The following is a 26858-nucleotide window of genomic DNA, read 5'->3' on the forward strand; positions in this document are numbered from 1 at the left end:
AAAGTAAGCTATATGTGATGTAGAAGAAGAGCTCAACTGATTCCAGTTACAGAACCTCAACATTACGTGTAGTGCAATGACAAAAATACACAACAGAGTTAAGGTTCTTGTATCGTTTTATAACAAACAGCTTTGAATGACATAATGTCTGTTGATTTTCCAGTTACAGGACAGCTACCAAATACTATGCAGTATGAAATGTACATTAAAAGGATAAAAGGGAAACAAATAATAAGTATATCATCATATATGCCAAGGCTAATCGGTACCAAAATTTCCAAGGACGGCCGGCGTTCATCATCCCGCGACTCTGCTGCTGCGTGCGGGGCTTGACTTCTTTTTACGTTCGCTGAAGCTACGGCTCGAAGTCATCATCCTCGGGAGGCAGCACTGCACAGACATCCCTGTCTTATCGCCTGCTTTCGCAGCTCCATTGCTACTACGATCATTAGGAGTAGAAGTTGTTGTTCTGTTATTGATCTCTAAGTTTGAACAACTCCGGCTTTTGAGTATGTGAGAGGCGAGGCTGATAGCCGTTGCTTCGGACGTAGTTTCTTCTCTTGATGATGCATTTTCCCCTTCTGTAATGTACGGGTGATTTCTTGAGCTCTCTTGGAACAGCTCGGAGAGTAGTCTCTTGTTATTGTCTGTTGAATGAGGGGACTGATCGGGTGGCGCCGAGGGATTTTGGGGATGAATAGGAGTGGTTCCAGCAGATGGGGTAAAATCTGAGATGAAATTTTTTTTACACAAAATCAATGACTGAAATATGGAGTAATGACATGAATTTCACTCACTAATCCCAAATGCACGGTAAAATCCAAACAACTGTCTATAAAATAAGATGGTTTCCCGAATCTTGTCTATGCATAAGATGTCTAGAAAGGCATTGAAACTTCATCCTAATCCTTTGAGCATATAATGTTTACCATGGCAGCGAAGAAACAAGGAGAGAGTTCATGATCTTACCACCATTAATGCTTAAGAAATCGTCTTCGCAGTCAGACTCCAACCAAGGGTGGGAATCGAAGAATTTTTCCTCTTCGATACCTGCAATATCGACACACATCACATGCAAAATCAGAGATAACGACATAGTTCATAGTACACAATATGTATGAGAGAAAATTCACAATTCCGAAAGTTTGTAAACTACAATCACTAAAGTAGCCAATCCATTGTAACTCAGAATCTGATCTGACCTGAGCCCACAAAAGATAATTAATGGGAAGTTTTCATATACTCAGCCAATATAAGAAAAAATTCATTACTTTTTGTTAATCACAATCATACTAGCAAAGGTAAACATTCGAGGTATGGAGGTGGTAGTTGAAGAACAGAACTATCGATGTCTCGGAAGCTGGAAAATAGAAGGGATAAAAATGGGAAAAGAAAAAAAAGAAACAGCAAACTAGACTGATTAAAAGTAGTATAAGGTAAAATTCAAAATATCAAAGCCTAGAACATAGCAACAAGGCACTTGGAATATATATAACATTCAGATTTTAATATTGGAAGCTTATAAAACTCCGAGCCCATTCGTACAGATTTAGAAAAGAAGGTCCACCCGTATCTTTCTCAATGTCATCTAACTCACCTCCCATCAGACTCTATGCATTTGAATCTTACAATACTCTTCTATTTTCTTATTGAAACCATAATCAGGTTGAGGCCTTACTTTCATCCCTTTTGTTTTACTATAGGAATAGCTAGAACATTTACAGAATGGCTTAAGTGTGGCCATTGTCATTAATATTTGAGGTTTATAGGTATGATTAAATGTGAATAAATTTGGTAGTTGAGAAATCTTATTTGCAGACCAAAAACTCAAATGTTGTAGCTGTACTTTCACATCATAGCATTATTTCAAGTCTTTATTTTGGATCAGCTAAACAGTAATATAATTAATATGGCAATAGCTAGTTCCAGTCATTTAGTAAGTTCCTTATTTTATTTAGAAAAAATGTGCATTTCAAGAAACTAAGTGCATCCCTACACCAAGAAAGGGTAAAAGACAGTTGAATTTCTACGACTTTAGATATGAGCAGAAGTAGACTTTTAATTCCTTACAGTCTGTCACAGTGATAAAATCTCCATTGATGTCTTTATCTAATTATCTGACAATATAGCTAGAATCTTTAAATGGCATAATAACCAGTGTGTGTGTGTTCAAACATGTGAAGAAGAGTTAACTAAGCCAAGGATATGCAGATTCTCAAATAGCTAAAACATGGCACCATCATCAAACTTCACTTCAGTAAACAGCAAGCATCGTTAGACCACAGACATAATCGAAGAACAGTAATGAGATTGAACTTAATCAGAAGCCATAAGTTCTCCAACTGTATCTCTACAATTTCAAAATTCCCCAAAATCCAAGTAATAAACAAATAATCACTAACAAAATCCGTATCCATAAAGCAAGCCAAAGAGTATACGAAGAGTAGCCGGCAGAAGATCATGGTTTACTCTCGAAAATGAAACCGAAAAGAAAGGAAGAAAACAATAAAATCAATAAGTAAATAAATAGATAAAAACCATACACACCAGCGTCGCAGAAGCGCCGCGGCGGCCATTGAGGATCGAGGGGCAAGTGAGCAACGGCAGGATCAGCGGCGTAGAGCGTCCGTACAGGAGACATGATCAAATGCTTGCCATTGTTAGAGCCAACAGAGCAGCGTTGGCTGATGGCGGACTCCGGGGGTTTCGGAACCCCAACGCAGGAACCCATATACAGTATGTTGTTTGTAGAAAGACAAATAAATCAAATCAAAATTGCAGAACTGTATCTAATCTAACACGCCTAATCGGCAAAACAACAGCAGTGTGGACTCTACTTTGCTTGAACAGAGAAGGAAACAAAAAGTGATTAGAGAAAGTGGGGATGAGAAAGAGATAGTTTGTGAGAGTGAGAGAGCTGGTGGGGGACCAGGCCGAGTTTCAGCGTTACGTTTACTGCTACTTCTGGATGGCCATAAATGTATATATACATACATACATATATATATAAAAGCTTTGCATAAAGCTTTCATGGCGAGAAAAATTAACAACGTATGAATCTGATCCAGGAATCGATATGAACTAATCTAAGATTTTTAACAATGTATCCTCATAATTAACCAATGAAGGAATCAGTTATGCTGGTAGTGAACTGAGGACGATGATCAGCTCGGCTGGAATGCAACTGTATGTATATATATCACATATAAATTTTATTTTATTTAAATATTGAATTTGAATAATTAATTAAAATTTATTAGAATAATAAATAATTTAATAAAATTTGAATTTATTCAAATAATAAATAAAAAAAAAAATTAGAGTTTCGTGTATATATATATAATTTAAATTAAATCAAAATTATCACAATAATTACTTAATGCAAAAAAATTATGATATTCTCAACTGCGAAAGTCATCACAATAATGAAACGTGACCTTAATTACATAGTCGTAAACAAGTTCATTATATGCAAACACACTAAATATTTTATGATGTCTTAAAAGTACTAATAGTCGATCCAAGCTATTAGTAAAGTGATATAGCCACAATTACATACTAAAGTGAGTTTGGATCGGCTATTAGTACTTCTAAGTACATTAGTTTGGATTTGCTTATTTTTTTTTTATGAATGACGTAGAAATTCGCAGTCGCTACACCACTAGATCATCCTTTATGAGATTAGTTTGGACTTGTTTACAACTATGTAAGTGAGGTGACGCTTCAATCTCCGCTGCTGCATATATTTGAGTGTCATTTGGTTTTATTCTTCCGCAACCGTAGTTGCGGACCTCCAATGTAAATGATTGTGGATTCTAGCTTGGTTCTTTACATTGAATGTCTATGGCTATTATCCGTCTCTCATCAAATAGTTATAGTTGTTGATTAGAAACAAAGATGATGATAATGACCGGCTTTCACGTTGCTTGCTTGCAGGTTAGAAATCTTTTTTGGATGTAACAAAATATATGAAATTACATTTAGTTTTGGATCGTAGATATACGTAATAAATCGATCATGTTCCTGTAAATATATATATATATATGTTTTTCGACTATGGTAAAAGTTTTTTCTGACTCTAATTCATTTGAAAATACTGTTTCTGATTCTGTTACGATGGACTATTGTGATTGCATCATCTTCTATCTTTTGTCTCTTTTTGCACTCAAATTGATTTATGTTATAAGTTTTGAGGAAATATTAAAATATTTTAAATTTGTTAGTTTTATATTTGGTATATTATTTAAATTTGTGTTTATTGAATATGTTTTATATTTTCGTATATAAACTCTTTATTTTAATGATTAAAGCAGTATAATTTCATAATTTTTTTCATAAATTTTAATAAATATAATACCTTTTAAATAGTAATTAATAATAAAAAAAAACTCACAATAATAACTCAAAAAAAAAGATTTATTGATTTGAAAAAAAAAAGTTGATTTGAATTTAATATTTAAATAATACTTAATTAGATATTTTATAAAAAAAAATATATATTTATTTTTTGAAAAATATAAAGTTTAAATAGTAAAAAATGAAAGGTTTTGATCATAAGAATCAGAGCTCAAACATGCAGTAATATCTCAAATAAAAAATAGGAACGTTGATTAGACTAGCAACTAAGGAGATATATGTCATGCTTTTTCTAGTGATTAATTACTTACTTTCTTCTTCTCAAATAAGATGCAATATTTATTTGGGTACGAATTTTTAGGTGAATAGTATTAAGTAAAATATTTAAAAGTTAAGTAATGTGATAAAAAGAAAAATATATATTTTATTTTATTTTTTTATTTATGTGATCGAATGAAATAAAATACAGAGTAGAGATTAAGTATAATTAATTATTTTTTATTTTAAAAATACTAAAGAGTGAACGAGACATACCAAAAAGAATTACACGACCACGGGAGTACATATTTTCAGTCTTGTTTTGACTTTGATACTTTGACTAAGGTAATGATAGTAATTATTATACTCTCAAATATCTCAATTCGATATACATTTTTTATTATTAAATTTAAAAATATCAATTTTTAATAATAATAAAAATAATTTTTTTTATATAAACTATTACTATTATTTTTTTTATTTTTAAATATAAAAATATACAGTAATATTTTATATCACAAAAATATAACATTAAAATTATTAAAAAAATTAAATCAACATTTCATTTCAAATCAATATCAAACATCTGTCAAACAAACTCCTAAATATCCTAATATTATTTATTCAATTTTATTTTCATATTAAGTAAACTCATACCAAATGCTTACTTATTTTTTCCCGCATTATTGGGTTTGTTTGTCTATCTATTTTATATATATATATATACTATAATTTACAATATATTTTTTATCTTTTTATAAAAATCAATATTTAATATAAAAATATTATTTTTATATTATTTATATTATTCTCTTTACTTTACATAAAAAAATCAAATTATAACACTAAACAAATTGTAGTTACTCAAAAATCTCGCAAATAATAAATCAGGAGAAAAGTGAGACAAAAATAAAAAAATAATAAAAAAATAAAAGGAAGCTGAACAAGAAATTGAAAGAGAATGAAAACAAATTGCAAACTTCATTAAAAAAAGATCCCAAATCGCAAATAATAAATCAAAAAAAAGGAGAAAAGTAAGACAAAAATAAAAGAAAACAAAAAAATAAAAGGAAGATAGACAAGAAATTAAAAAATAATTAAATAAAATAAAAGTAATAAGAAAATTAAGAAAAGAAATAAATTCTATAGAAATTAAAATTTATATGGAAAATAAAAAGATAAAAGATGAGGGAGTATTCATGTCTCCTTACCACTATTTATAATTTATTAATATTTTAATAAATTATTTAAAATCAAATAATATTTTGGAACTAACAAACAAACAAACTCATTATATATACTCCATATATCATTTAAATATATATATATATTTTTTTTAATGATTGTAAACAAATATTCTCATTTTACATTTAACAAAAATATATTTACTTTTTGTAATTTTTATTATACTAAAAGACAAAACGTGACAATTATTATTTATTTTTATTAAAATTTATTATTATTTATTTTTACTAAAATTTTGTGTCCAAATATTTGAGCATACAATTGAACCATAAAAAAAAATTAAATTAGTTTTTTTTTATTATTAATCAATATTATTATTATTACTATTATTTTGTTAATATTGAATTTATTAATAATTTTTAAAATAATAATTACATTTTTTATTAATAAATATATATATATATATATATTCAGTATCATATATCAATTGTTATTAAAAAAACACCCACTAAACACACTCTTAGAGCATCTCCAACCGACCTCTATTTATGGTGTTTCAATTCCATTTTTGCCGCAATGCTGCTCCAACCATACGCCATTTCATGCACCAAATTTATTTATTTATTTTTTTTAAATTTTTTAATTTTTAAAAATTATAATTTTAATTTTAATTTTTAATTTTTAATTTTTTTTTAAATTTTATTTTAAATTATAAAAATAAAAAGTTGTTTAAAATAATAGGAAAAATTGAATATTTGAAGAATAATAGTGAAAAATGGAGTTATGGTTAAACTAAAATTACCGTAGCAACTGCATATTTGAAGTTAAAACTAGATAAATGAAGGTAATGGATTGCAGATGGCCTTATGTATATATTGGCGTATTGTGTTTATTTTTTATTTTCACGTGGATCGTTGCAAACTGTTATTACAGTTCAAACATGCATTAATTAAAGAAGATTACTTATTTTACGCATTACATAACTCATTGTTTTTTATACTATTTTTATCCTAAATTTTTTATTATTTATTTAATTTAAAATATTAAAAATTTACTATATACTAACTTTGTTCTCTTTTAAACTTTTTAAAAATAATTTATAAGGTATTATAAATAAAATTATCAAAACTATGACATTTTAAAAACTGCAGCAAAAGGATTTTTTTTTCTTTTTTTTAAAAAAATAGAGTTCAAGAGAATTATATATATATATTTTGTAGAATATTACTCTCGTCCATCAAATCTATGTTTGTTTTTTTTTTTTTACTTGTCCACTTCTATTTATAACAAATAATTTTTATACATTTCTTAATTTATATTAAATAGCGTTGCATGAGGACATTTGCGACTTGAAGTAGGAGAATATTATACGGGTTCACTATTGGCTCCAAGTTCTCGGTCATAGTTGTGTGAACTTTTTGTCCTGTACGATAGATTGATGACATATGTCTTGGTGCAAGTACGTATTATGTATAATTCTCTCATATAGTATATCAATGCTTGTTGCGCACAGAAGATAATTGGTCTAGGCCTCAATACGGGCGGGGCCTAAGCGCCGAACGTGTTAGCATCCAAAGACGTTACATATGGTAGCAGAACAGACTTTGACGTCTATCCAAAATTTTATTTTATTTTTTTAACTTATATACTTTCTAAAATATTAAATGGTATGTTTTTTTTTTAATGTTGTTTGGAAAATTTTGGTTTGAGTTCGGTATTAAAATAATGTACGATGAGATGTTTTGTGAAAGAAAAAATATATTTTTTTGATAAACCGAGAATCCAAATAGTAAAAACTTGGGGTTTGGGATTAAAGAAACAAACACTTTATGTCATAATTAATGAATATAATATACTCCATCGTCTCAATACAATAGTGTTGTTTATCATTTTTGTCTGTCTCAAAATAATAGTCTTATTTTCATAAATAATCATATCACCGTAAAATTATCCCTACTTTTTCATTTTTATTACACAATTGTCACTATTTTTTACACAAGTATATTCACAAGAGCAAAAAAGTCTTTTATCCATCCTTTTTACCAACTACTAATATAATATCAATATTCATTAAATTCCGTGTCCAACCAATTAAGACTATATTTACGGGAGCGAAGGATTAATATTTACTAAAAATTCGTATTCAATTCATATGAGTACGACCGTTGAATTGATTTGTTCTTTTTAAGTAATCAAACAATTTACTTTCGTAGTCATCACTCTCTTCGTCACAACTAATAATAAAATAATAATTCATATAGGTAGAAGTCAAGACGAGGCCCTCTTTCTCGAAATTAAATATTCAGTTGTTTTAAAAATATTAATATTATATTAAAATATAGTAGGAATAAAGTAAAAATGACTAAAATAATCTTATTAGTATGTACGATATAAATATAATGATATTTATGTAATATATTGTAAATTGTAAAGATATTTGTAATGTTAAACAGATAGTATAATTTGAAACATGAAGTGAAGATAAAAAAAAATTAATTAATATTTATTTATTTAATTAAAAAAATCAATGAACAATCATCATCAGCTACAAAACCCTAAAACTAAAGAATCATATATGTCGTCGATCAGAAAATATAGAGAATTCACAAACTGATCGACCTAGGAATAAATACATACATATATATATATATATATAAATCAAGCTGGAAGAAACAGTAGCTATGGAGGAGATGAAGATCAGGAGGAGGAGGAGGAGGGGGACATCATGGCGACGAACTCATGAAAGCTGAGGACGCCATCGCCATTGAGATCAAAAGAAGCTATCATTCCTCTGCAATCTTCAACAGTAATGGCGGTCTTCTCCCCCACCCCCAGTCTGCTCAGCATTCTCCGCAGGGATTTAGGCGTGATACATCCGCCGGCGCCGGCGCTCTCCTCGTACATCCCGAACGCCGCCTTCAAATCTCTGGTCTTCTCCTCCTCTCCGGCCGCCTCCACTATCCGCAGAAAATCTTCCAGAGACAGCAGGCCGTCCCCGTCGGAATCCATGGCCGCCACGGCGGCCGCCGCCTCCTCCGGCGTCATCTCCGCTCCAATAGAGGCCAGGCACTGGAGCAGCTCCGCGGCGCATATCTTGCCGTCCTTGTTCGCGTCGAAGTGGCTGAATACTCGGTTGTACAATTGATCTTCCATCAATTGATTTGTGTATTATAGAGCTGCAGGCAATTAATTGGGGAAGACGAAGATGTGATTGATTGTAGTGTAAATTGAAGTGAATTGTTGGAGAAGATGAGATGTGTCGTGAGGATTATTTATAGTCAGTTATTGAACAAGGGGGAAAAGGATGAGCGTGGCGTCAGGGCTGACCCAACGGAACACACAGAACCGAGTCTGTTGACTTTCCAGAACTACACGTTTATTTATTTTAATTAATTAATTAAACTGAGTAAGTATGTTTTACGATACGGGTTGGATACGGTTAAGACATTAGACATCCCACCAACACGCCTCACCCTCACCCACTACTGCCTTTGTTTTTACTTCTGCCCAACTCTCTTCATTTTTACTGATTTCTATGCCATTTTTATTTTAAATTATTTTAGTATTATTTTTTAAAAAAAAAAACAAAAAAAAAAAAAAACAAAGGTGTGTTTTTATTGGTACGAAAGTTTGAACTTTTATTAAATTAATACTCCCTCCGTTCTATAAAATTAGTCCAATTTCTTTTTTAGCACGTAGTTTGAGAAATATTGTGTCAAATAGTTAATTAGTTTGATTAATGAATGTAATAAAATGTTATATTAAATATTTTTTATTTGATAAAATATTAAATTAAAAGTTAAAATATTTTTTATTTTAATTTTTAAATATTGAATTTTTTATTTACGGATATTATTTTTAAAAAATTATAATTATTATATTTATTGTAAATCAATACATGCATTTAGATTAAAAAAAAATAATTTTAATAACTTAAATGTAATTTATACAATAAAAAATTAATAAAAAAATTATATCAACAATACATAAAATTTGTCGAATTTGGTTGTTCTTAGAGATAGTTTGTTATGACATACTAAATTTAATATCACATCCCATTCGTACCGTATAAAATTTTTGGTATGATATTTTACCGTACCGTAGTATACCGAATTTATGAATAAAAAATACTGAATTACGGAAATAACATGCATACTCGTAAAAAAAATACGAAGAAATTTCAAAATTTCGATACAATATGACTTTTTTTTGTATAATAACGATATACAATAAGATATTTTCAGTGTATATAGATAATTTAAAAAAATGGTATTTTTGTATATTGATACAATATCGATATATTTTTTAATAAATTAAAAATTTTGGTACGGTATACAATATATTTCAATATTTTCGGTATGCTATCTCAAATTATCTCTAACTAAATTGTATATTCTACATTAGAATATAATATTTTACGTCAAATATCAAAATTAAAAATAAGTTTATAATTTTGCTTTATAAATAAATTCTATTTTTTATTTTTTTTGAACAACAAAATCAATATCAAATCTCATTTTTAATTAAATTTTCAGCCATAAAATTTTAAATCAAATATCAAATTTTATTATATATTACATTAAAATTTAATTTTAAAATTAAATGAATATTTATTTATATAATATTAAATATTTATTATTTTTATTATTCAAAATTTTAATCCAACTTCTAAATTTACAATTAACAAATAATAAAACTAAAGATATTAGTAAGTTAATAAAATATAGTTAAGTTTTTTTTTAATTAGAAGTATTAGTTATTAATTATTACTAAATAAGAAAGTGAACTAATTTCATGGACGGCTAAAAAATGAAAAGTTGACTAATTTCGTGGAGTATTTAATACTCACTCCTTCGTAAAAAAGACTAAAATACCTTGTTTTTTTAATGATTTTAAAAAATAGATTAGATTAATAATTACGAGTACTTTAGAAAAGTAGAAATAATTTTGTTATAAAGTGAATCACGATTACTGAATAAGGAAATAAGACAATTCTTTAGGAATGAACAAAAATGGAAAAATAAGATAACTCTCTTCGGACGGAATGAGTATTATTTAATAAAAATAATTTTAAATTAACATTAAGATAACTAGTTAGTATAATTAAAATAAAAAAAATTAAATTTTTTAAAATAAAATTAAAGCTTATAATACATTCTCAAAAGAAAAAGTGACAGCAGTGTCTTTGTTTGGAGATTTGAATTTTGAATTTGAAATAAAAATTTTAAATTTGAATAACTGTATGATGTAATGTTTTAAATATAAAATTAATTTTTAGTATAATATAAAAAATAAAAAACAAGTATTTTGATTTGATATTTTTTTGGAGAAAAAATAGAAAAAATAGTGTAAAATCCAATCCCAAACAAACACACCCATAGTGAAAAATCACTAAAATTCAAATAGTAACTATTCATCCCTCAATGTAGAAGAGTAAAGAGAATGAAATAGCATACCACACACACATATATGTACATTCCTACTTAAGGTGTAAGTCGAAAACCTCGAGTCGCTTCGAAACAAATAGATACTGAAGTCGAACAGCATTCTTGTCCTACATACATGTTCAAACTGGTACTGTCGATCCTACCTCAGCTCGATCCCTACATATATCATTCGCAATTTATCCACACATCGCGCAGAAGTTTATACCTCAAAGCAGTATTTCCACTTGATCTGTTATCATTCTCCACCGATGCCTTCCCACGGATGATGGAGTTCAGCGGAGAATCTAATTCCTCCAGCTCGTCATCACTCGTCTGCGACTTCTTCAGAACTGATGATCGGCTCCGTCTCAGCACAACTTGATCAGACTGACCACCAAACTCTCCCAGCTGCAGGATAGCAGCTACTGCTACAGCTGCAGGTGGCTTGTACACAATTGGAGCAGCACCGCAGGGGAAGTTCATAACAAGGCCGTCACCCTGATCCTCCTCTTCTGCCAACTGATTACAATGATAATTACGACAATGTGTTAATGAGCAAAGAGAGGGCACAATGAAATGAATGAATGCAATTGTTTTGTCATTTCCGCTTTGATCACAAGAAAAATGAAGATGGAGCAAACCTCTGAATTTAAGGCCTGGAGTACGACTGCAGGAATTGGGTCGGGGCAGAATTCATCCGGGGAAAATGAGTTGAGAACCGTCGCTATTATTGGTGGGCCGAATGTAGGGCACACCTGGCAATTAACAAATTTGGATGAATAAAAGGCAATAGTCTCTCCCTCTCTCTCTCTCTCTCTATATATATATATAGGGCATGGGATCAACTACATGAGTGACTAGCATATATTTATATATATTTCAGCATATTTATAATACTACATATATTATATTATAACTCAATATATGCTATTTTTTAACATAACATACGTTGATATGTATAAACATATGATAGTCACCCATATAATATATGTTGATCCGGTATATACATATATTAGTGTGTGTATGTGTGCACGCTAATAAGACATGGAGTTTTGAGGTAAACCTCTTTTCTGACAGTTTGGCTTAATAGCAAGTCCTTGGGAAGCATCATAAGATCACTGAGTGCATTGAGCAGACGGAAGGACTTCGATGGTGCATCCTGATCGGTACCCTCATTATCACTTGTAATCTCCAAGTCGGACTTATCTTCAACCAAATCATCAGAGTCATCAATGCCAAAGAGATCAGTAAGCCATCTGGACCAATTTCCAATCTGTCACACACAAAAACATGAATAGTAGTAACAGGTGCTGCAGTCCAATGTAGCGATGACATCATATATTGATGGAATGGTGCTATGTAATAAAAGCTCGTTTCAGACATCTTCTCACCGCAGTTTTCAGTTGAGCACCAGCACCAAAGCTAGCTTTCCCAGCTGGAATGGGAAGGACTTTGGCATCGCTGATAGGATCAGCAACAGGATCTGTTGGAATTTCATCTGCTGATTCTCGAAGGATGGCATTGAACATAGCCACGTCTAGTCTAGCTACCAGTTGCTCCATTATCTAGTCACATAAGAGTGAATCACCAATCAGGTTTCACAGACTTGAAAGATCGATGTAACAATGAATACTTCTACATAGTCATGCTCAGATATAGTTGTTTAAGTTTGCTGTTTGAACCACTATCGATAGTCTTTTTACTTTCGGGAAATTTATCAAAGTGGTCCTAAGTTCCAGTCTTTTCGTATAAAACTCAAGCAGAAAGAATATGGCAGAAGTTTAGCGGGGCATAGCAAAAATATCATGATTGATGTATGCATCTTTTCTTTTCGTGAGTCATGGACAAATGAGCTAAAGATAAGATAAACAACCGAGAATAATTTACCATGCATGTAATATAGTTTCAGGAATTAACATAGATTCTTCAGTATTGCATATTAACGAATAGGCATGTAAGAAAGTACCACTCTCGAGAGTACAGGCAAGCAGCTACAGTCATGTCCTCCAGCTCGAAGAGGACATATCTTTTCATATGCATCACGGAAAGCCATTTTCCAGAGTTCTGTAGAAAAGTTACCCTGCTGTTGATCAATGGAACTGCATGTTCTTTGAAGTGTCTTGTTAGATTCAGCATCCAAACTGCTACGAATCACTTCAGCATTACCAGGCTGCATATGTGGTGTAAAAGTCTAGGGAAGAAAATCCGAGAACAACTTAGTGAGATATTCGCACAGACATTTAATTGATGTCAGGAAAAATCTTAACTACATCAATTAGTATACTATACTCCTGAGTTCATATGTAAAATTATCAACACAATCCATATAACATGAGAAGAAAAAAAAAGTAGAAAGAAAAGAGTACCTGCCACCATATAGACTCAATAATACGGGAAAATATCCATGCTTCAATCTTTTCCAATGCAGCCACAAATGTCACAGGATTCCTCCAATCACCAAAGCCTTCCTCGATATAAATTTTTGTACCATTCTTGGGGAAGGATTCCCATTTAAGTGGAGAAGATTTTTTCTTCCCGTTCAAGTTGTCCTCTGTCGCAATAACAGGTCCATCAGCAGTGGGCAGCTTACTGTCCCCGAAGGATGTGCTCATAATCACTCTCAGTACAATGGAATTTGACAGCCAGAAAGTTAGTCTGTATCAGCCGAAAAGGAATTATAACATTATATACACAGGCTGAGAACATGTTTACTTGTAAAATATTATTCCTGACAGATTAATTGAGCAGTAGGGTGTGCTTTAGCGGACAGAAATATCCTTGATTCTATGATGTAAGATTGTGCTTCCAAAGCAACCTCTTGAATTACACATGCTTTAAAAAAAAAGGTGTAAACTTAAAAAGAAGATTGAAAGGAACTTACAACTATATTCATTTAAATCAAACTCAAAAAGGAAACAAGTTTTGGAAGAATCATAATGTGCATGTTCATACCTTGGGACATCATTTCCGCATGCTTTGGAAACTAAAACTAATCCAGAGACGATGCTTTTTGCAGCACTCCCTCTTGACTCTGAACTCAGTTTGCTGGCATAAAAATAGGATCTTACGAGGCGTCGAGCTGGAGCGTGAACTTTGGTCATGGAACTTCCATGTTCTGCAATCACAGAATATAGACCAACTTCTATGGCAGCAGCTTCCCTCAACTCTCCCTCCAGGATTTTAATTCTGCGTTCCAAATGCTGGAGTTTACTATCAGAAAGCAGGCTTCTTGAATCCTTCAATGCATCTTTACACTCATTGCTCATTGAACTTTGAGCAGGAAGACACTGATTGCTCTGAACTGATACATGATTCCAACTTGAGTCTCCTAGTGATCGAACTGACTTCCCATTCTTTGATGTATCAATATTTGAAATACTGACACAACTTGCAGAAGTTTCCTTGACATTATTAAGTGAACTATTGTCCAATGATACCTGCTTCTGAATATCGACTTCAGAATCGCAATTCAATAAATTGTTCTTAGGAAACTGCTCTTTCTCTTCACAGATACTTATCTCTTCTTCATAAATTTGAACTTCTTCTGTGGTCTTTTCTTCTGTAGTACCATTGTGGGGCATGTTTGGTTTTTCAGTGCTGGGTTCTTCTATATGCACATCACCCTACAAGGGCCAAGAAAAAGATGTTCATCCGTTTGGCAATCTGAATATGTAAGGGATTGTAGAAATTGTTGGTACCTTGGGACCATTTACAGCATCCTTCTGATTGCATTCTGCTTCTTTTTCAGAACCATTTTTTCCATTGTAGGAGTTCTGCTGTTTTTCTGTGTCCAGTGCAGCTGATAACTGCACAATTTGAGAGAAGATTCTACATTCAATCCAAGAGTGATTAGAAGACAAATTGCCAATGAAGAACAGGAAGCAGTCACCTCTAATTTCACACTAGATTCACTCACCTGCTCCTTGTTTGTTTTGGCCTCTCCAGCAGCACCATTTACAGATGTCCCATCCTGCAGTTTCAAACATGTTATCAAATAATCATAAACTGCATTTCAAGAGAACTGAACCACATAATGTCATTCAACATCATGCACACACAGGCAGTCGGATTCAATGCCACATTCTATTGATATTCTATTGGTATTAGTTTTGATTGTGGGGATCTCTTTCAGAAAAGAGAACTTCACCCTCATAGTAGAAGTGGCTGCACTGCTGCAGCAACAAAGATATAATGAATGGATAAAACAATAAAGTAATAAACTGATTATTACCTTTTTCAATTGAGACGGCGAACTCCCGTTGGATTCTGAAACAGCAGAAATAACACCGGCACCAACAGATGAATGTGAGGAAATGTCATCATCTGTGGAAAAGGGGGCACCCTCCACTTCTTCAGCATATTCTTCACTCATAACAGAAACTGAATCATAATTACTCTGCCCCAATGAATCTTCTCTCACAAAGCTTTCTCTTGTGGAGTTACTACGGCCCCTACCAACTGACTGAAGTTTCAAGTAAAGAAGTGGCTGCACAGCGTTCCAATATGTCCGCTTGCAGTTTATCGGAATACTGACAGACAAGGTTTCTTTAACAACACCAAGTGCTGCTAAGTCAAGAACAGCAGTTCCCAGCAGCTGACCTTTAACTGCTTTATCACGACGGGGTTCATAAAGATTGAAATCAATGCAATTCTTATGAAATGCATGTCCAGTTTTTCGTTTGACAGACACATCTCGCATTAGTGTAACTGGAAGCCTAAAAGACTCGTTGAATTCAATTCTACCATCACCAACACCTGTGCCGGCCCCAAGTGAAGGTACAACTTGACTGCTTAGTCCAGAACTTCGATCACCATGTTCCCATTGAATCTGAACAGCACGGAGTGTCCTAAGGGACTGAGTAGGGGGCCAGGGTTTAATCTCCTCAATATTAATTATGTAGTCAAGCTGAACCGAAGAGCTTTTCTGGGTTCTAGTCCTTGTACCTTGAGCCATTTCAAATTCTTCTCAGCAGCAAGTTTCGCCCCTCAAATCAAATTGAATCACAATAAACCCACAAAATGATGCTAAAGAAAACAAGATCTCCTGCAAGAAGGCATTGTAAACTTCTTACAACATTAACATATACAAGTTGTGCCACACAAAACATTACAAGGATTACACGCACACACATACACAAAAATAAAACTACCTTAAAGCTTCATACGTAGCAGCTCAGCCAGTTGGGGGCAAAGCTTTCGCCAAACCAGTTGGGATGGTATATCGCGAAAATTTGAAGCGTCTTTGAAAGAGTCTGTGCACAATACACTGCAGACAGTACATTTCAGGAAGCACCTTTTGACAGCAAACAGCTCAAATTACGGCATCCAAAAAGGCCTGCCTCAGTGCCAGCAACACTGTTTCAGTAAAGGAGATTCAACTCTTGTGCTACAGAACACTGCATATTTTTCTACTCACTAAAGAAGAGAATCAGGCAAGAAGTACAGAGTAAAATGTGAGTGTAAGGAAAAATATAAAGAGTGTCAGAAAAAGTGAAAAGGTGCTTCTTGTAAACAGCAGGGGATTTTGTATTCAGATGTGAGAAGAAGGGAGCGAGGAAGAAAGTGTGTGGGGGCGAATTTTTTGTTCAAGAACACCAGTATGGGTTTTGGAAAAAAAAAAATAATAAGTTTCTTTACAGAGTCACAATGGTCCAGAAAAACAAAACAAAAAAGAATGTTAATTAAACATGTTCAAGAAACTCATCAACACCCCCAACAACTTCCTCAGGAGTGCCAGAAGATCCTTTGCTGTTAATATGGATTATTGCAGCAAATTCAAATCTGGTTTCCTAATCAAACTGCCGTGCGTAAATGGCTATTGATTAATAAATTTAAACCTACAAAAAGTTATGCAAAATATTTAATACGGTTTTGAAAACAAGAGAGAGAGACCACTGAAAACGAGAGCTTAATATAAAATTACACATCGTTTTAGGCAAAGAGTGTCGGTGGCCGGACAAAGGACAACATCATAATCATTTAGCAAGAGAAAAACCGCGCGGCAGCAAGCGCGTCATTCACCAATAACCATAGATAAGAATATAAGATAAAGAATGACAACAAAACAACACGACCATAGGCACAACGCCAACTTGAATTCTGTACTGACGCAATTAAAAAAAAATAAATGAAAATAACTCATTACCCACTACGACACCAGCGAGAATCTGAGGCAGAATGACAACATCGGGTTCCAATGCATAGATTTCAGAAGCTCTAATTTTCACGCAGAGCTGTTCCAAGGAAGCAAGCATTTGTAGTTTGAACGGTGGTTGCTGCAGCAGCGCAAATAATAGAATAATGGAGGAGGCAGCAATGATATAAAGTTGCTGGCAGCAGTGTACTGTAGCGCCTCTGTCGTGTTATACTAGGAGGACAGTACTGCAGGCCAGGGGCGGCTCAACTCAAATCATCGCAGCAAATTATTACTCTTACGATTACGGATGGGACGAGACGGGAGAGGCTTGAAGGAAGTGTCCAATTAGACGGAATTAGGGCCCGCCATTGGCCATCGCTAAATCCCCTTCCCCTTCCCCAGCCTCCATTCTTGTATCTTCTTCCTTCTATTTATCAGGCTGTAGCATTCTGAAGCGTGCCTGTGGAATTCTACAAGCGAACAATGAAGGCTTACTTTCTTCTCCAGCGAAGCATTTTTTACAATGTTCTTCTGCGTACGCCATTTGCAGGCTTCTTTTAGCTCCGACAAATGAAGAAGGCAAAAGGTGGGCACTGGGCAGTTGTCGAACCAGAAGACCCAAAAAAAAATAAAAAAAGAAATTGAATTGATCGTGGGCCTGTCACAAGAATCGAAGCCCCTAAAAATGGCCCAATTTATGGTAACGGGTCGGGCCTAAGTGGATCGAAGCGGCCCGGCCCGGCTCGGAAAGCTTCCATATGAGTTTTTTTTTTTCCGCAAATGGGAGTTCGTCTCCTTCGACGCCCACGCACAAAGAGAAGCGCTGCATAGAAGCTCTGTTCACGCCATTGGTAGCGAAGGAAAATTCTAGCTGAAAGGAACGCCTAAGCCTGATGAATCTTAATATTGGCTCGGCGGAGTCCCTGGTGGCTCAAATCCAAGGGCACTCAGGGAACATCGCCGACCTAAATAATCTCCGGAACTACTTGAAGCAGTTCGACGATTTTCTCCACTCCGAGGCTGCTCACCTCCCTCCTCTGCTTAACGAACTCGATCCAGCGCAGCATTCCCTTGGCTATCTCTATCTTTTGTACGTACCCTTCCTTTTTTGCCCTAACCCTTTCGCCCTAAATGTAAATTCAGCCCCTCTCTCCCTGCTTGCTTCCGGATTTGTTCTGATTGGATGAGTTTATCGTGTGCACGTTGCGTGTGTTGTGGTGACCTTTGCAAAGGTTTAAAGTTCTATTTTGTTGTCGGGGTGGTTTTTGGGTTAATCCCTCAGTAGGCTTTGCTGTAACATAGACCAGATATAGAGTTAGGGATGTAGTTCTCGTAATTTTGATCGTTTCATTTTCCTGAAATGCCTGATGATTTATATTCTTGTGCGTCAGATGGTAAAATGGATGCGATGCATCATCTCCGTGTTATGTTTCGATGTAGATGCTACACTTTTCTTGATTCTTCTGTGTTTACCGGTTTCTTTCAATTTTTGCAAATATTTTGTCCCCAGGGAAGCTTGTACGGATGGTCCACTTTCCAAAGAGCACTCCAATGAGTTCATCCTTACTGTAGCCAGATTTATCAATGTGTGCTCTGCCGAGCAAATCCGATTGGTACCTGATAAATGTATGTCTATTGTTGAACTTATAATGAATTTTTTGGCTGCTGATCTCTTACTGATTAAAGAATTCCGGTGGCCACTTGACCTGCAGTTATATCTGTTTGCAAAAGGTTGAGGGATCAAATTATGTTGCTTGATGAACCCATTCGTGGTGTGGCTTCAATGTTGACAGCGTTGCGCAAGCTCCAAACATCTACTGAGCAGTTAACAACCTTGCATCCTGACTTTCTTCTCCTCTGTTTATTATCGAAATGCTACAAAACAGGACTTTCCATTTTGGAGGATGACATATTTGAGATTGATCAGCCTCGTGATCTTTTTCTCTATTGTTACTATGGGTATGCCGCCTTAGCTCTCCAGAGTTATTCCTTTTTCTCCTTTTGTTATCTGATCTCATTTAACATAACAAATAAGGTTTTGCATTCTGTTCAATAACCATCATAAGATTCATAACAAACTATCTTTTTACTTGCACTCTATGATTTCATATTTCCTAAACATGATAATTGTATTATTTTAATTCAGCAACGTCGAGATCTTTAGTTTGATAATGTTTATAAATTTTGACATGCACGCACAGACACATAGCTTTTGGAGTGAGATGTTCAATGTGGATCCACTTTGCTTGATCTATGCTTGAATGTAAATTTGGTGACTTTGACAAGTTCCTTGTCTTGGTTAGTGGAGTCCAAAGATCTTGTGCATTCTTAGCTGCAGTACAGTTTATTAATGTTGAATTATCCAAACTTAAAGCAGTAGTTTTATTTGGTTCTTTGATCTGTAAATGCTATATGTTGTTATTTTCACAAGGGATGTTTACTGATGATGTACACTTTTATATATGGCTGTAGGGGCATGATTTGCATAGGACAAAAGCAATTCCGCAAAGCATTGGAACTCTTACACAATGTATGCAAGCCTTGTTCGGACCATTTTAACTACTGGCTGGCTCCAGAATCTTTTGTTTTTGATGTAGTAACTTTGTAGCTTCAATCTAGCCGTTTCCCCTAACTTTCTTCTTATGGTTTTTAGGTTGTAACTGCACCTTTGTTGATGATTAGTGCTATTACAGTTGAAGCATATAAGAAATACATTCTGGTTTCTCTCATTCATCTTGGACAGGTACTCTGGAACACTTGTGTCAATATAGGATTGTCTTTCTTTTATACAGCTTCAAACTTTCAATTTTTCAATGTGTCTTCAGTGATAATTTTTTGTTTGGCCTATGCATTATCTACATGAGCTAGCAGTTCATTGAAATTAATGCAAACTTCTGTTTTTTATTCTGATTCTGGTGGCAGTTCTCTACCAGTTTCCCAAAGTACACTTCTTCAGCAGCTCAACGGAATTTAAAGAATTACACTCAGGTATATTCTTCAAATCCAAAAACATTTCATTCAGTCTTTTCCAGCAGTTGTTTGGTTGTGAATATCTGTTAACACATTTGTATATACTGCCCTTTTGAATGTTGGCTGTTCAATCGTATAATGCTCGGATGCAAATATTCTCGATGCCTTGCTGTGGCACAAGGAGTAATTTTTTTATATATCTATTTATATTTATTGGGGCTAATTTGGCATTATTCTGCTATTGTAACTTTTAAAAAAAAGGATATTAATATTTTTATTCTATCTTTTTCTAAGTTCTCCAGCTCACAGCCGCTGGCACCTCTTCTAATTGTCATATCTTCTCCGTGCCTCTTATCACTATCTTCAGTCTCCCACCATGTTGTTGGTCGCTTCCAGTCAATCGACTTATAAGGCAGCAGCTATCTCTGTTTTTTCACATAAAACTGCTGCTTTTCTAGTTTATGGTTTGAGTTACTGTTCTTACGTAAATTGGGTTATTTCTTTGTTATACTTATATTTTATAACTTGTGTATTGAAGTTCAATCTTGTCTTATTCTATGTATGTATGCATGTGTCTTGTGTGCATATATGTTAATTGCGCATATTAAAAGTAGATTAATAATTATAGTGCGCACAATGCACCACACTGTGCACTATGTATAACTATGAATCAAATAGATTATAGCGAATATACTGATACCTTATGAAAAATACTGATCAGTATATTAAATGTTAGCGTGTTCCATCTTTTTCCTCAAAGCATGTTTAGGCATGAGTTCAAGCCCTAGCTCATAGTTAAAAATGCAGTGGTTATTTACTTGTTTATTTTTTTCTTGTATAAAGTTTCTGAAGTACCGAATATCAGTGATATAAAATTGGGAAACCACTGTAGTTCATACAAGTTTCTGTTATTTTGGTATATATGTATTGAGGAAAACATATGTTGTTATTATGTTCCAATCACTGCACCTAGACCTCCGTATATCATTATTTATTATAATTCATTATATTATGATAATCATTGTTATAAATATTGTTTGAAATTTGTTATAATATCCTACTAAATGATTTCAACACTACTTTCTGTCTCAAGTTTGGTTTGTGAAGGAGCTCGAAAATCTAGCCCAGCTGAATTTAAACCAAGTAATTTAGATACTTTCTCTTACCGTGTGGTTTAAGATGGAAAAAATATAGTCTCAGTTTAATGAGATATTTCTGCATTTAAAAATCTAGTCCGTTAATATTCATTTTTCCTCCAATATGAGCAGCCATACCTTGAGTTAGTAAGCAGTTATAGTACTGGAAAAGTATCAGAGCTTGAATCGTGTGTTCAGACAAACAGGGAAAAGTTTGAAAATGTAAGTCCCTTTCATTAATGTGTTAATAGATTGAGTTACCGCATGAACTAACATCAAGTCTTGTCCAAAATTTTCTCCACCTTAAGGACAAGAATCTGGGGTTGGTGAAACAAGTCGTGTCTTCTATGTATAAACGCAACATTCAGAGGTTGACTCAGACATACTTGACTCTGTCCCTTCAAGACATTGCAAATACAGTCCAACTCAATAGCCCCAAAGAGGCTGAGATGCATGTGCTTCAGATGGTAGGATGGATTTGATATTCTTATCGATTTATTCTCTCTTTCCAACTGTGAGAACTATTTTTTTAGTGTCATGTATCGTTATGCCTCTTTCCTGGTACAGATTCAAGAGGGTGATATTTACGCCACAATCAACCAGAAGGATGGGATGGTTAGATTCCTTGAGGATCCTGAGCAATACAAAACTTGTGAGATGATCGAACGTATTGACACCTCAATCCAGAGGTGTGTGCACCACCTGTGGAATACCTATAACAGTTAACCCTGTTGAGTTGCAATGCCATATTTAGAGATTAATTTAACTTATGTGGATTACTAACTGAAACATGAAGGCATTGATCAATAGATAAGATAGCACTGCTAAAGTGTTGTGTTGAACTGTGTTTCAGGATTATGATGCTCTCAAAGAAGCTGACAACCATGAACGAAGCCATGTCATGTGACCCATCATACCTAGGGAAGGTATTTCACCAGCTACAATTACATAATCCAATTATTTTAATTTGTTGTATTTCCTTTTTTTCCCTACCATGAGAATGAAGCAGACATATTTGTTTTATCCCTTGTGTGTGTCTGTGTGTGCATTCAGGTCGGAAGGGAGCGGCAGAGATTTGATTTTGACGATTTTGATACTGTTCCTAAGTTCAATATATGAGAAGTATTGTATAAATGAGAAGATGCATAGTCCTCAGTGCACTACTATCCGCAACTCTTTGAGCCTGGATAGTAGGGAAAACTCGTTTCACATTCCATAGCATCGTAAATGTTACTTGACTAGAACACTTTCATAGCTCAAGGGAGCCGGGGCTAGGTGGGTATGGGGGCAACTTTATGAAAAAGTCATTTATTCTATACCTTGCAACAAGATTTCTACAAATCCTCGATCATTTTGACTTTATAATGTTGGTGGTTTTACCGGTACACGGCCGGGTTGTTTTCAGATACCTCTTGATCGTGAACATTGCTGCTTAACAATTTCCAAGCTTTGCAATAAGAATTGAGTTGTTCAATTCACTATATTCTTGATCATAGGAAATTTTTTTATTTGCTAGCTTAGGTAGATTAATACATTTTTGCCTTTTTTAACAGCTTTTGGTCATCAGCATATTTTGTAAGATTGGCTGTTATTTTGGTAGTCAAATTTCTTCATTCTTCATGAAATTGGTCTGCAATTTCCTCAAAGTCATTACCAAGCTTGACATTCAAAGGGTTGACATTTTGGAAAAAATATACAAAATGACTAACCATACATTTAATATAATCTATCAAAATTTTTATATGATTTCTACTTGCAGTAGCTACGTAATATCTACACATGCGTAAATAGCTACAACCAAATATTGTCATTATTCTTATCCAACATGACAATATAATAACAACTGCAGGAGTCATGCTCACGACCAAAGAATCCAAAACAAAAATAAGAACTTCCCAAGTGCAATGCACATTCATTTTCAATTTCCACCTCTGTAACTTTACTACTCACTTCCTTCATTTTCGCCGCCGGCTCGGCGGCAGAGGCTCCGGTTCCGGCACCAGATCCGGTGTCGGGTAGTCGCAGCAACGTTCAATGGAAACAGAAGGTTCTACTTATGAAACCAAGTACAGTTTTAGAGATGTAAGCTCGGCGGACGAATTCATTCGATTTTACTTTCCGCCGAAAAAACTAGTCCCTAACAAGTTCTTAACTTGCCTGAATAGGTCGCCGAGCGATCAGCCGAGGAGAGCGCGATCGACGACTGGCTACCAGTCGGGCCATCGAGGAGGACCGGAAAATGGTGGTACTCAGCTGTCCACAACATCACCGTTATCGTCGGCGCCGGAGTCCTCGGCCTCCCCTACGCCATGGCTGAAATGGGATGGTAAAATTAAAACCTTCCTCATCATCGAGCATCAATCACTCCGACATACATCTTGCTTATAACATCTTTTTCGTGTTCTCAGGGGACCTGGAATCACATTTCTGGTAATATCATGGTTGGTTACTCTCTACTCTTTATGGCAAATGGTGCAGATGCACGAAATCGCGCCTGGAAAACGCTTCGACAGGTACCACGAGCTCGGACAGCATGCTTTCGGCGAAAAGCTTGGCCTCTGGATCGTCGTGCCTCAGCAGCTGATTGTAGTAGTCGGCGTCGACATAGTTTACATGATCACCGGAGGGCAGTGCCTCAAGAAATTCCATCATCTGGTCTGTGATGGATGCAAACACATCAAACTTACCTATTTCATAATGATATTTGCATCTGTGAACTTTCTTCTATCTCAGCTGCATAACTTCAACTCGATCGTGCGTGTTTCTCTCGCCGCAGCCGTAATGTCTGTCAGGTAGTTTTCAAAAATGTTGCGCTTGATCGTCTGAGAAAAGAGTGTATTCGATTAAGCCTGATCGATGATTTTTGTTTCGTTGCAGCTACTCGACAATCGCTTGGGGCGCCTCCGGCCGCAGAGGCGTGCAGCCTGACGTGCGATATGGATATAAATCGAAAACTACAGCTGGTCGAGTTTTCGACTTTTTTAGCGCTTTGGGGAGTATCATTTTCGCCTACGGCGGCCACAACGTGGTTATGGAAATTCAAGCTACTATGCCTTCGACGCCGCGGAAGCCTTCGAAGGAACCGATGTGGAGAGGAGCATTCGTCGCGTACGTCGTTGTGGCCCTTTGCTACTTCCCCGTCGCTGTTGCCGGGTATTTGGTGTTCGGGAATGAAGTCGATGAAAATATTCTTATCACGCTGCATAGGCCTCGATGGCTCGTCGCGACAGCGAATATGTTCGTTGTTGTGCATCTCATCGGAGGCTATCAGGTCTGCAAATTTCGCTTAAAAGTTTGTATCTTTATCGAATAATCGGTTCTTCTGATGATCTGGTTCTCGATTTACGAAGGCGTACGCAATGCCGGTGTTCGACATGATGGAATCGTTGCTCGTGATGAAGCTGAAGTTCACGGCGACATGGCGTCTGCGCTTCGTTACGAGGAATATTTACGTCGGTATGCATCGAAAACAGATGAGTTTTAGATGATTCTTGTCGAATTTTGACTAACCTTTGATCATGCTGCAGCTTTGACAATGCTTGTCGCCATTTCGTTTCCTTTCTTCGGAGGTGTTCTTGGATTCATCGGAGGATTCGCATTGGCCCCGACAACTTATTTCGTAAGCCGGCGCGTCGACTAGCATTATAATGCATCCATTTGATCACAGAAATCACCATTTTCATTCTGTTTGTAGCTTCCCTGCATCATCTGGCTTTGCATCCACAAACCAGGAAGATTCACCATATCTTGGCTCATCAATTGGGTAATCAAAATCAATCAATTTATCCATCTTCATCATCATCTTCCATAATTCATATACCTGTAAATCCATTCATGTCTGCAACAGGTGTGCATCATTCTCGGGGTCCTGTTGATGGTGATTGCACCCATTGGAGGTCTCAGGCAGATCATCATTCAAGCTAAAACCTACAAGTTCTACTCATAATCCATTTCCTGAAATTACAGTCTTGATTTTCCCTGTTTGATCTGTAGAGTTCGAGTTCGTAATTGTTTGTGTACATACTTCTAGCCATAGGATCATTTGGGACAATTTACCTGAACTGTTTCATCATCAATGGCCTATGTTCTAACTTTCGTCGTAATTCTGACTTTATACACTAGTTGCAAGTCGAAATCTTGACTTGTCTTGATTAGATAACAATACTTGTCTATATATTGAATGACTTTCTTCATGAATTGTCTGCGTCTGCCATGGAAACGCAAGCTTCATTACCTCGTAACAACGACTAAGTCTTCAAGAATGTAAGTATCTCTGCATTCGATGGATTCAATTGTTGCATATGTTGTCCTATATTGTCTAAATCGCGAGTAATTGATCGATCGATCTTGTCTTAGTTACTCTACGATTGCGTGAGGTGCCTCGATCCATAAGGGCGTGCAATCGAATATGCAATATGGATATAATTTCGAAGTTACTTCAATGAGCGCCTTCGCGTGCATGGTACTTTTGTGTAACGCACACAACGTATTAATATATAAATTAATAATTATTTATAAAAATAATTATTACTTTATTTCATAAGATATGGTAATATATAAATTACTATAAAATTTTAAATTGAATTAATTGTTTGATACGCATTAATATAATATTTTGAACATAAAATTAAATTTTAGTGTAATATAGTAAATAAAAAATTAAATATTTAATTTCATATTTAAAAAAAAAATAGTTGAAATAATAAAATAGGAAAAAAAAGTTTGTAAAGTAAACACTCCCAATTAAATGTATGTATAGACCATTGTGTCGACACCACCCTAGAGCCGCCTCATGATCATTTATTTAAAAATTTCAAAAGAAAAGGACAGCCTTATTAATTAATTTTGTTGGCTACTTAACCATTGAAGCGTGCGTAGCTAAACACAATTATTTAATTTTACTACTATATCTATTTTAACCATCTATCTATTTTTTTTATTTTTTTTAGTAACCGTATTAATATTAAAAATATTTTTACCATTTATAATATATTACACAAATGTCATTCATTTTATAATATACAATACTAATAAAGTTAATTTAATATTCTAAACAATAAGTATATATTTATTTTTGGCGCGAAGTTTAAGAAACATTAGTATTTTAATTATAACAGATATGTAAAAGTAGTATAATGATATTTTTGCCTTACTTTTTGGTATAAAAGTAATGATGTGATGTAAAATAAGGGTATTTGTGGAAAAAAAGTAAAGTAGTTAGTAAAATGGTTACTTTGTAATTGAACGTCCCAAAATAAAAATATATATGTATACTTTGTAGCCGGAAGGAGGGAGTACTATTTTTTATTTTATTTATATCATACCATCAATATAATATTAATATTTCTAAAAAAAACTTCGTGCAGAAAGCAAATTCATAAATAAATAAAG

The 26858-nt window shown here is 34.3% G+C and overlaps 5 protein-coding genes across 9 annotated transcripts; 2 read left to right on the forward strand and 3 right to left on the reverse strand.

Moving 5' to 3' along the window:
- Positions 1–98: 98 nt before the first annotated feature.
- Positions 99–2867, reverse strand: LOC127240448 (uncharacterized protein At3g27210-like). Of its 2 annotated transcripts, none has more exons than XM_051259143.1 (3): positions 2548–2867; positions 970–1050; positions 99–728 (listed from the first exon to the last, which is right to left on the reverse strand). In XM_051259143.1, exons 1-3 carry the CDS (start codon positions 2729–2731, stop codon positions 298–300), a joined length of 696 nt encoding a protein of 231 aa, XP_051115100.1. In that variant the 5' UTR covers positions 2732–2867; the 3' UTR covers positions 99–297. The 2 variants fall into 2 exon arrangements, with proteins under 2 accessions (XP_051115100.1, XP_051115101.1); XM_051259144.1 differs by lacking the exon at positions 2548–2867 and adding an exon at positions 1598–2488.
- Positions 2868–8275: 5408 nt separating this feature from the next.
- LOC127240493 (probable calcium-binding protein CML31) lies at positions 8276–9057 on the reverse strand. Its single transcript, XM_051259207.1, has one exon. The coding sequence runs from the start codon at positions 8950–8952 to the stop codon at positions 8497–8499; it is 456 nt and encodes a 151-aa protein (XP_051115164.1). The 5' UTR covers positions 8953–9057; the 3' UTR covers positions 8276–8496.
- Positions 9058–11187: 2130 nt separating this feature from the next.
- LOC127240164 (uncharacterized) lies at positions 11188–17931 on the reverse strand. Of its 3 annotated transcripts, none has more exons than XM_051258669.1 (12): positions 17371–17931; positions 16376–16491; positions 15457–16269; positions 15142–15195; positions 14924–15031; positions 14178–14848; positions 13592–13880; positions 13192–13416; positions 12617–12790; positions 12289–12498; positions 11867–11980; positions 11188–11744 (listed from the first exon to the last, which is right to left on the reverse strand). In XM_051258669.1, exons 3-12 carry the CDS (start codon positions 16177–16179, stop codon positions 11412–11414), a joined length of 2901 nt encoding a protein of 966 aa, XP_051114626.1. In that variant the 5' UTR covers positions 16180–16269; positions 16376–16491; positions 17371–17931; the 3' UTR covers positions 11188–11411. The 3 variants fall into 3 exon arrangements, with proteins under 3 accessions (XP_051114626.1, XP_051114625.1, XP_051114624.1); XM_051258668.1 differs by having other exon boundaries at positions 16376–16560; XM_051258667.1 differs by having other exon boundaries at positions 16376–16580.
- Positions 17932–18123: 192 nt separating this feature from the next.
- Positions 18124–22783, forward strand: LOC127240167 (COP9 signalosome complex subunit 3). Its single transcript, XM_051258673.1, has 11 exons — positions 18124–18451; positions 18872–18987; positions 19074–19320; positions 19834–19891; positions 20015–20104; positions 20284–20349; positions 21600–21689; positions 21776–21934; positions 22035–22156; positions 22321–22393; positions 22521–22783. Exons 1-11 carry the CDS (start codon positions 18255–18257, stop codon positions 22584–22586), a joined length of 1284 nt encoding a protein of 427 aa, XP_051114630.1. The 5' UTR covers positions 18124–18254; the 3' UTR covers positions 22587–22783.
- Positions 22784–22974: 191 nt separating this feature from the next.
- LOC127240166 (lysine histidine transporter 1-like) lies at positions 22975–25692 on the forward strand. 2 transcript variants are annotated; one of them, XM_051258671.1, is made up of 9 exons: positions 22975–23549; positions 23633–23793; positions 23876–24122; positions 24201–24259; positions 24345–24738; positions 24818–24923; positions 24995–25086; positions 25162–25230; positions 25315–25692. In XM_051258671.1, the coding sequence occupies exons 1-9, from the start codon at positions 23502–23504 to the stop codon at positions 25411–25413; spliced, it is 1275 nt and encodes a 424-aa protein (XP_051114628.1). In that variant the 5' UTR covers positions 22975–23501; the 3' UTR covers positions 25414–25692. The 2 variants fall into 2 exon arrangements, with proteins under 2 accessions (XP_051114628.1, XP_051114627.1); XM_051258670.1 differs by having other exon boundaries at positions 23876–24259; positions 25315–25690.
- Positions 25693–26858: the final 1166 nt, after the last annotated feature.

The sequence above is a fragment of the Andrographis paniculata genome, unplaced genomic scaffold (assembly GCF_009805555.1).
Source record: "Andrographis paniculata isolate CXL003 unplaced genomic scaffold, ASM980555v1 Contig79END, whole genome shotgun sequence".
Classification (NCBI taxonomy): domain Eukaryota; kingdom Viridiplantae; phylum Streptophyta; class Magnoliopsida; order Lamiales; family Acanthaceae; genus Andrographis; species Andrographis paniculata.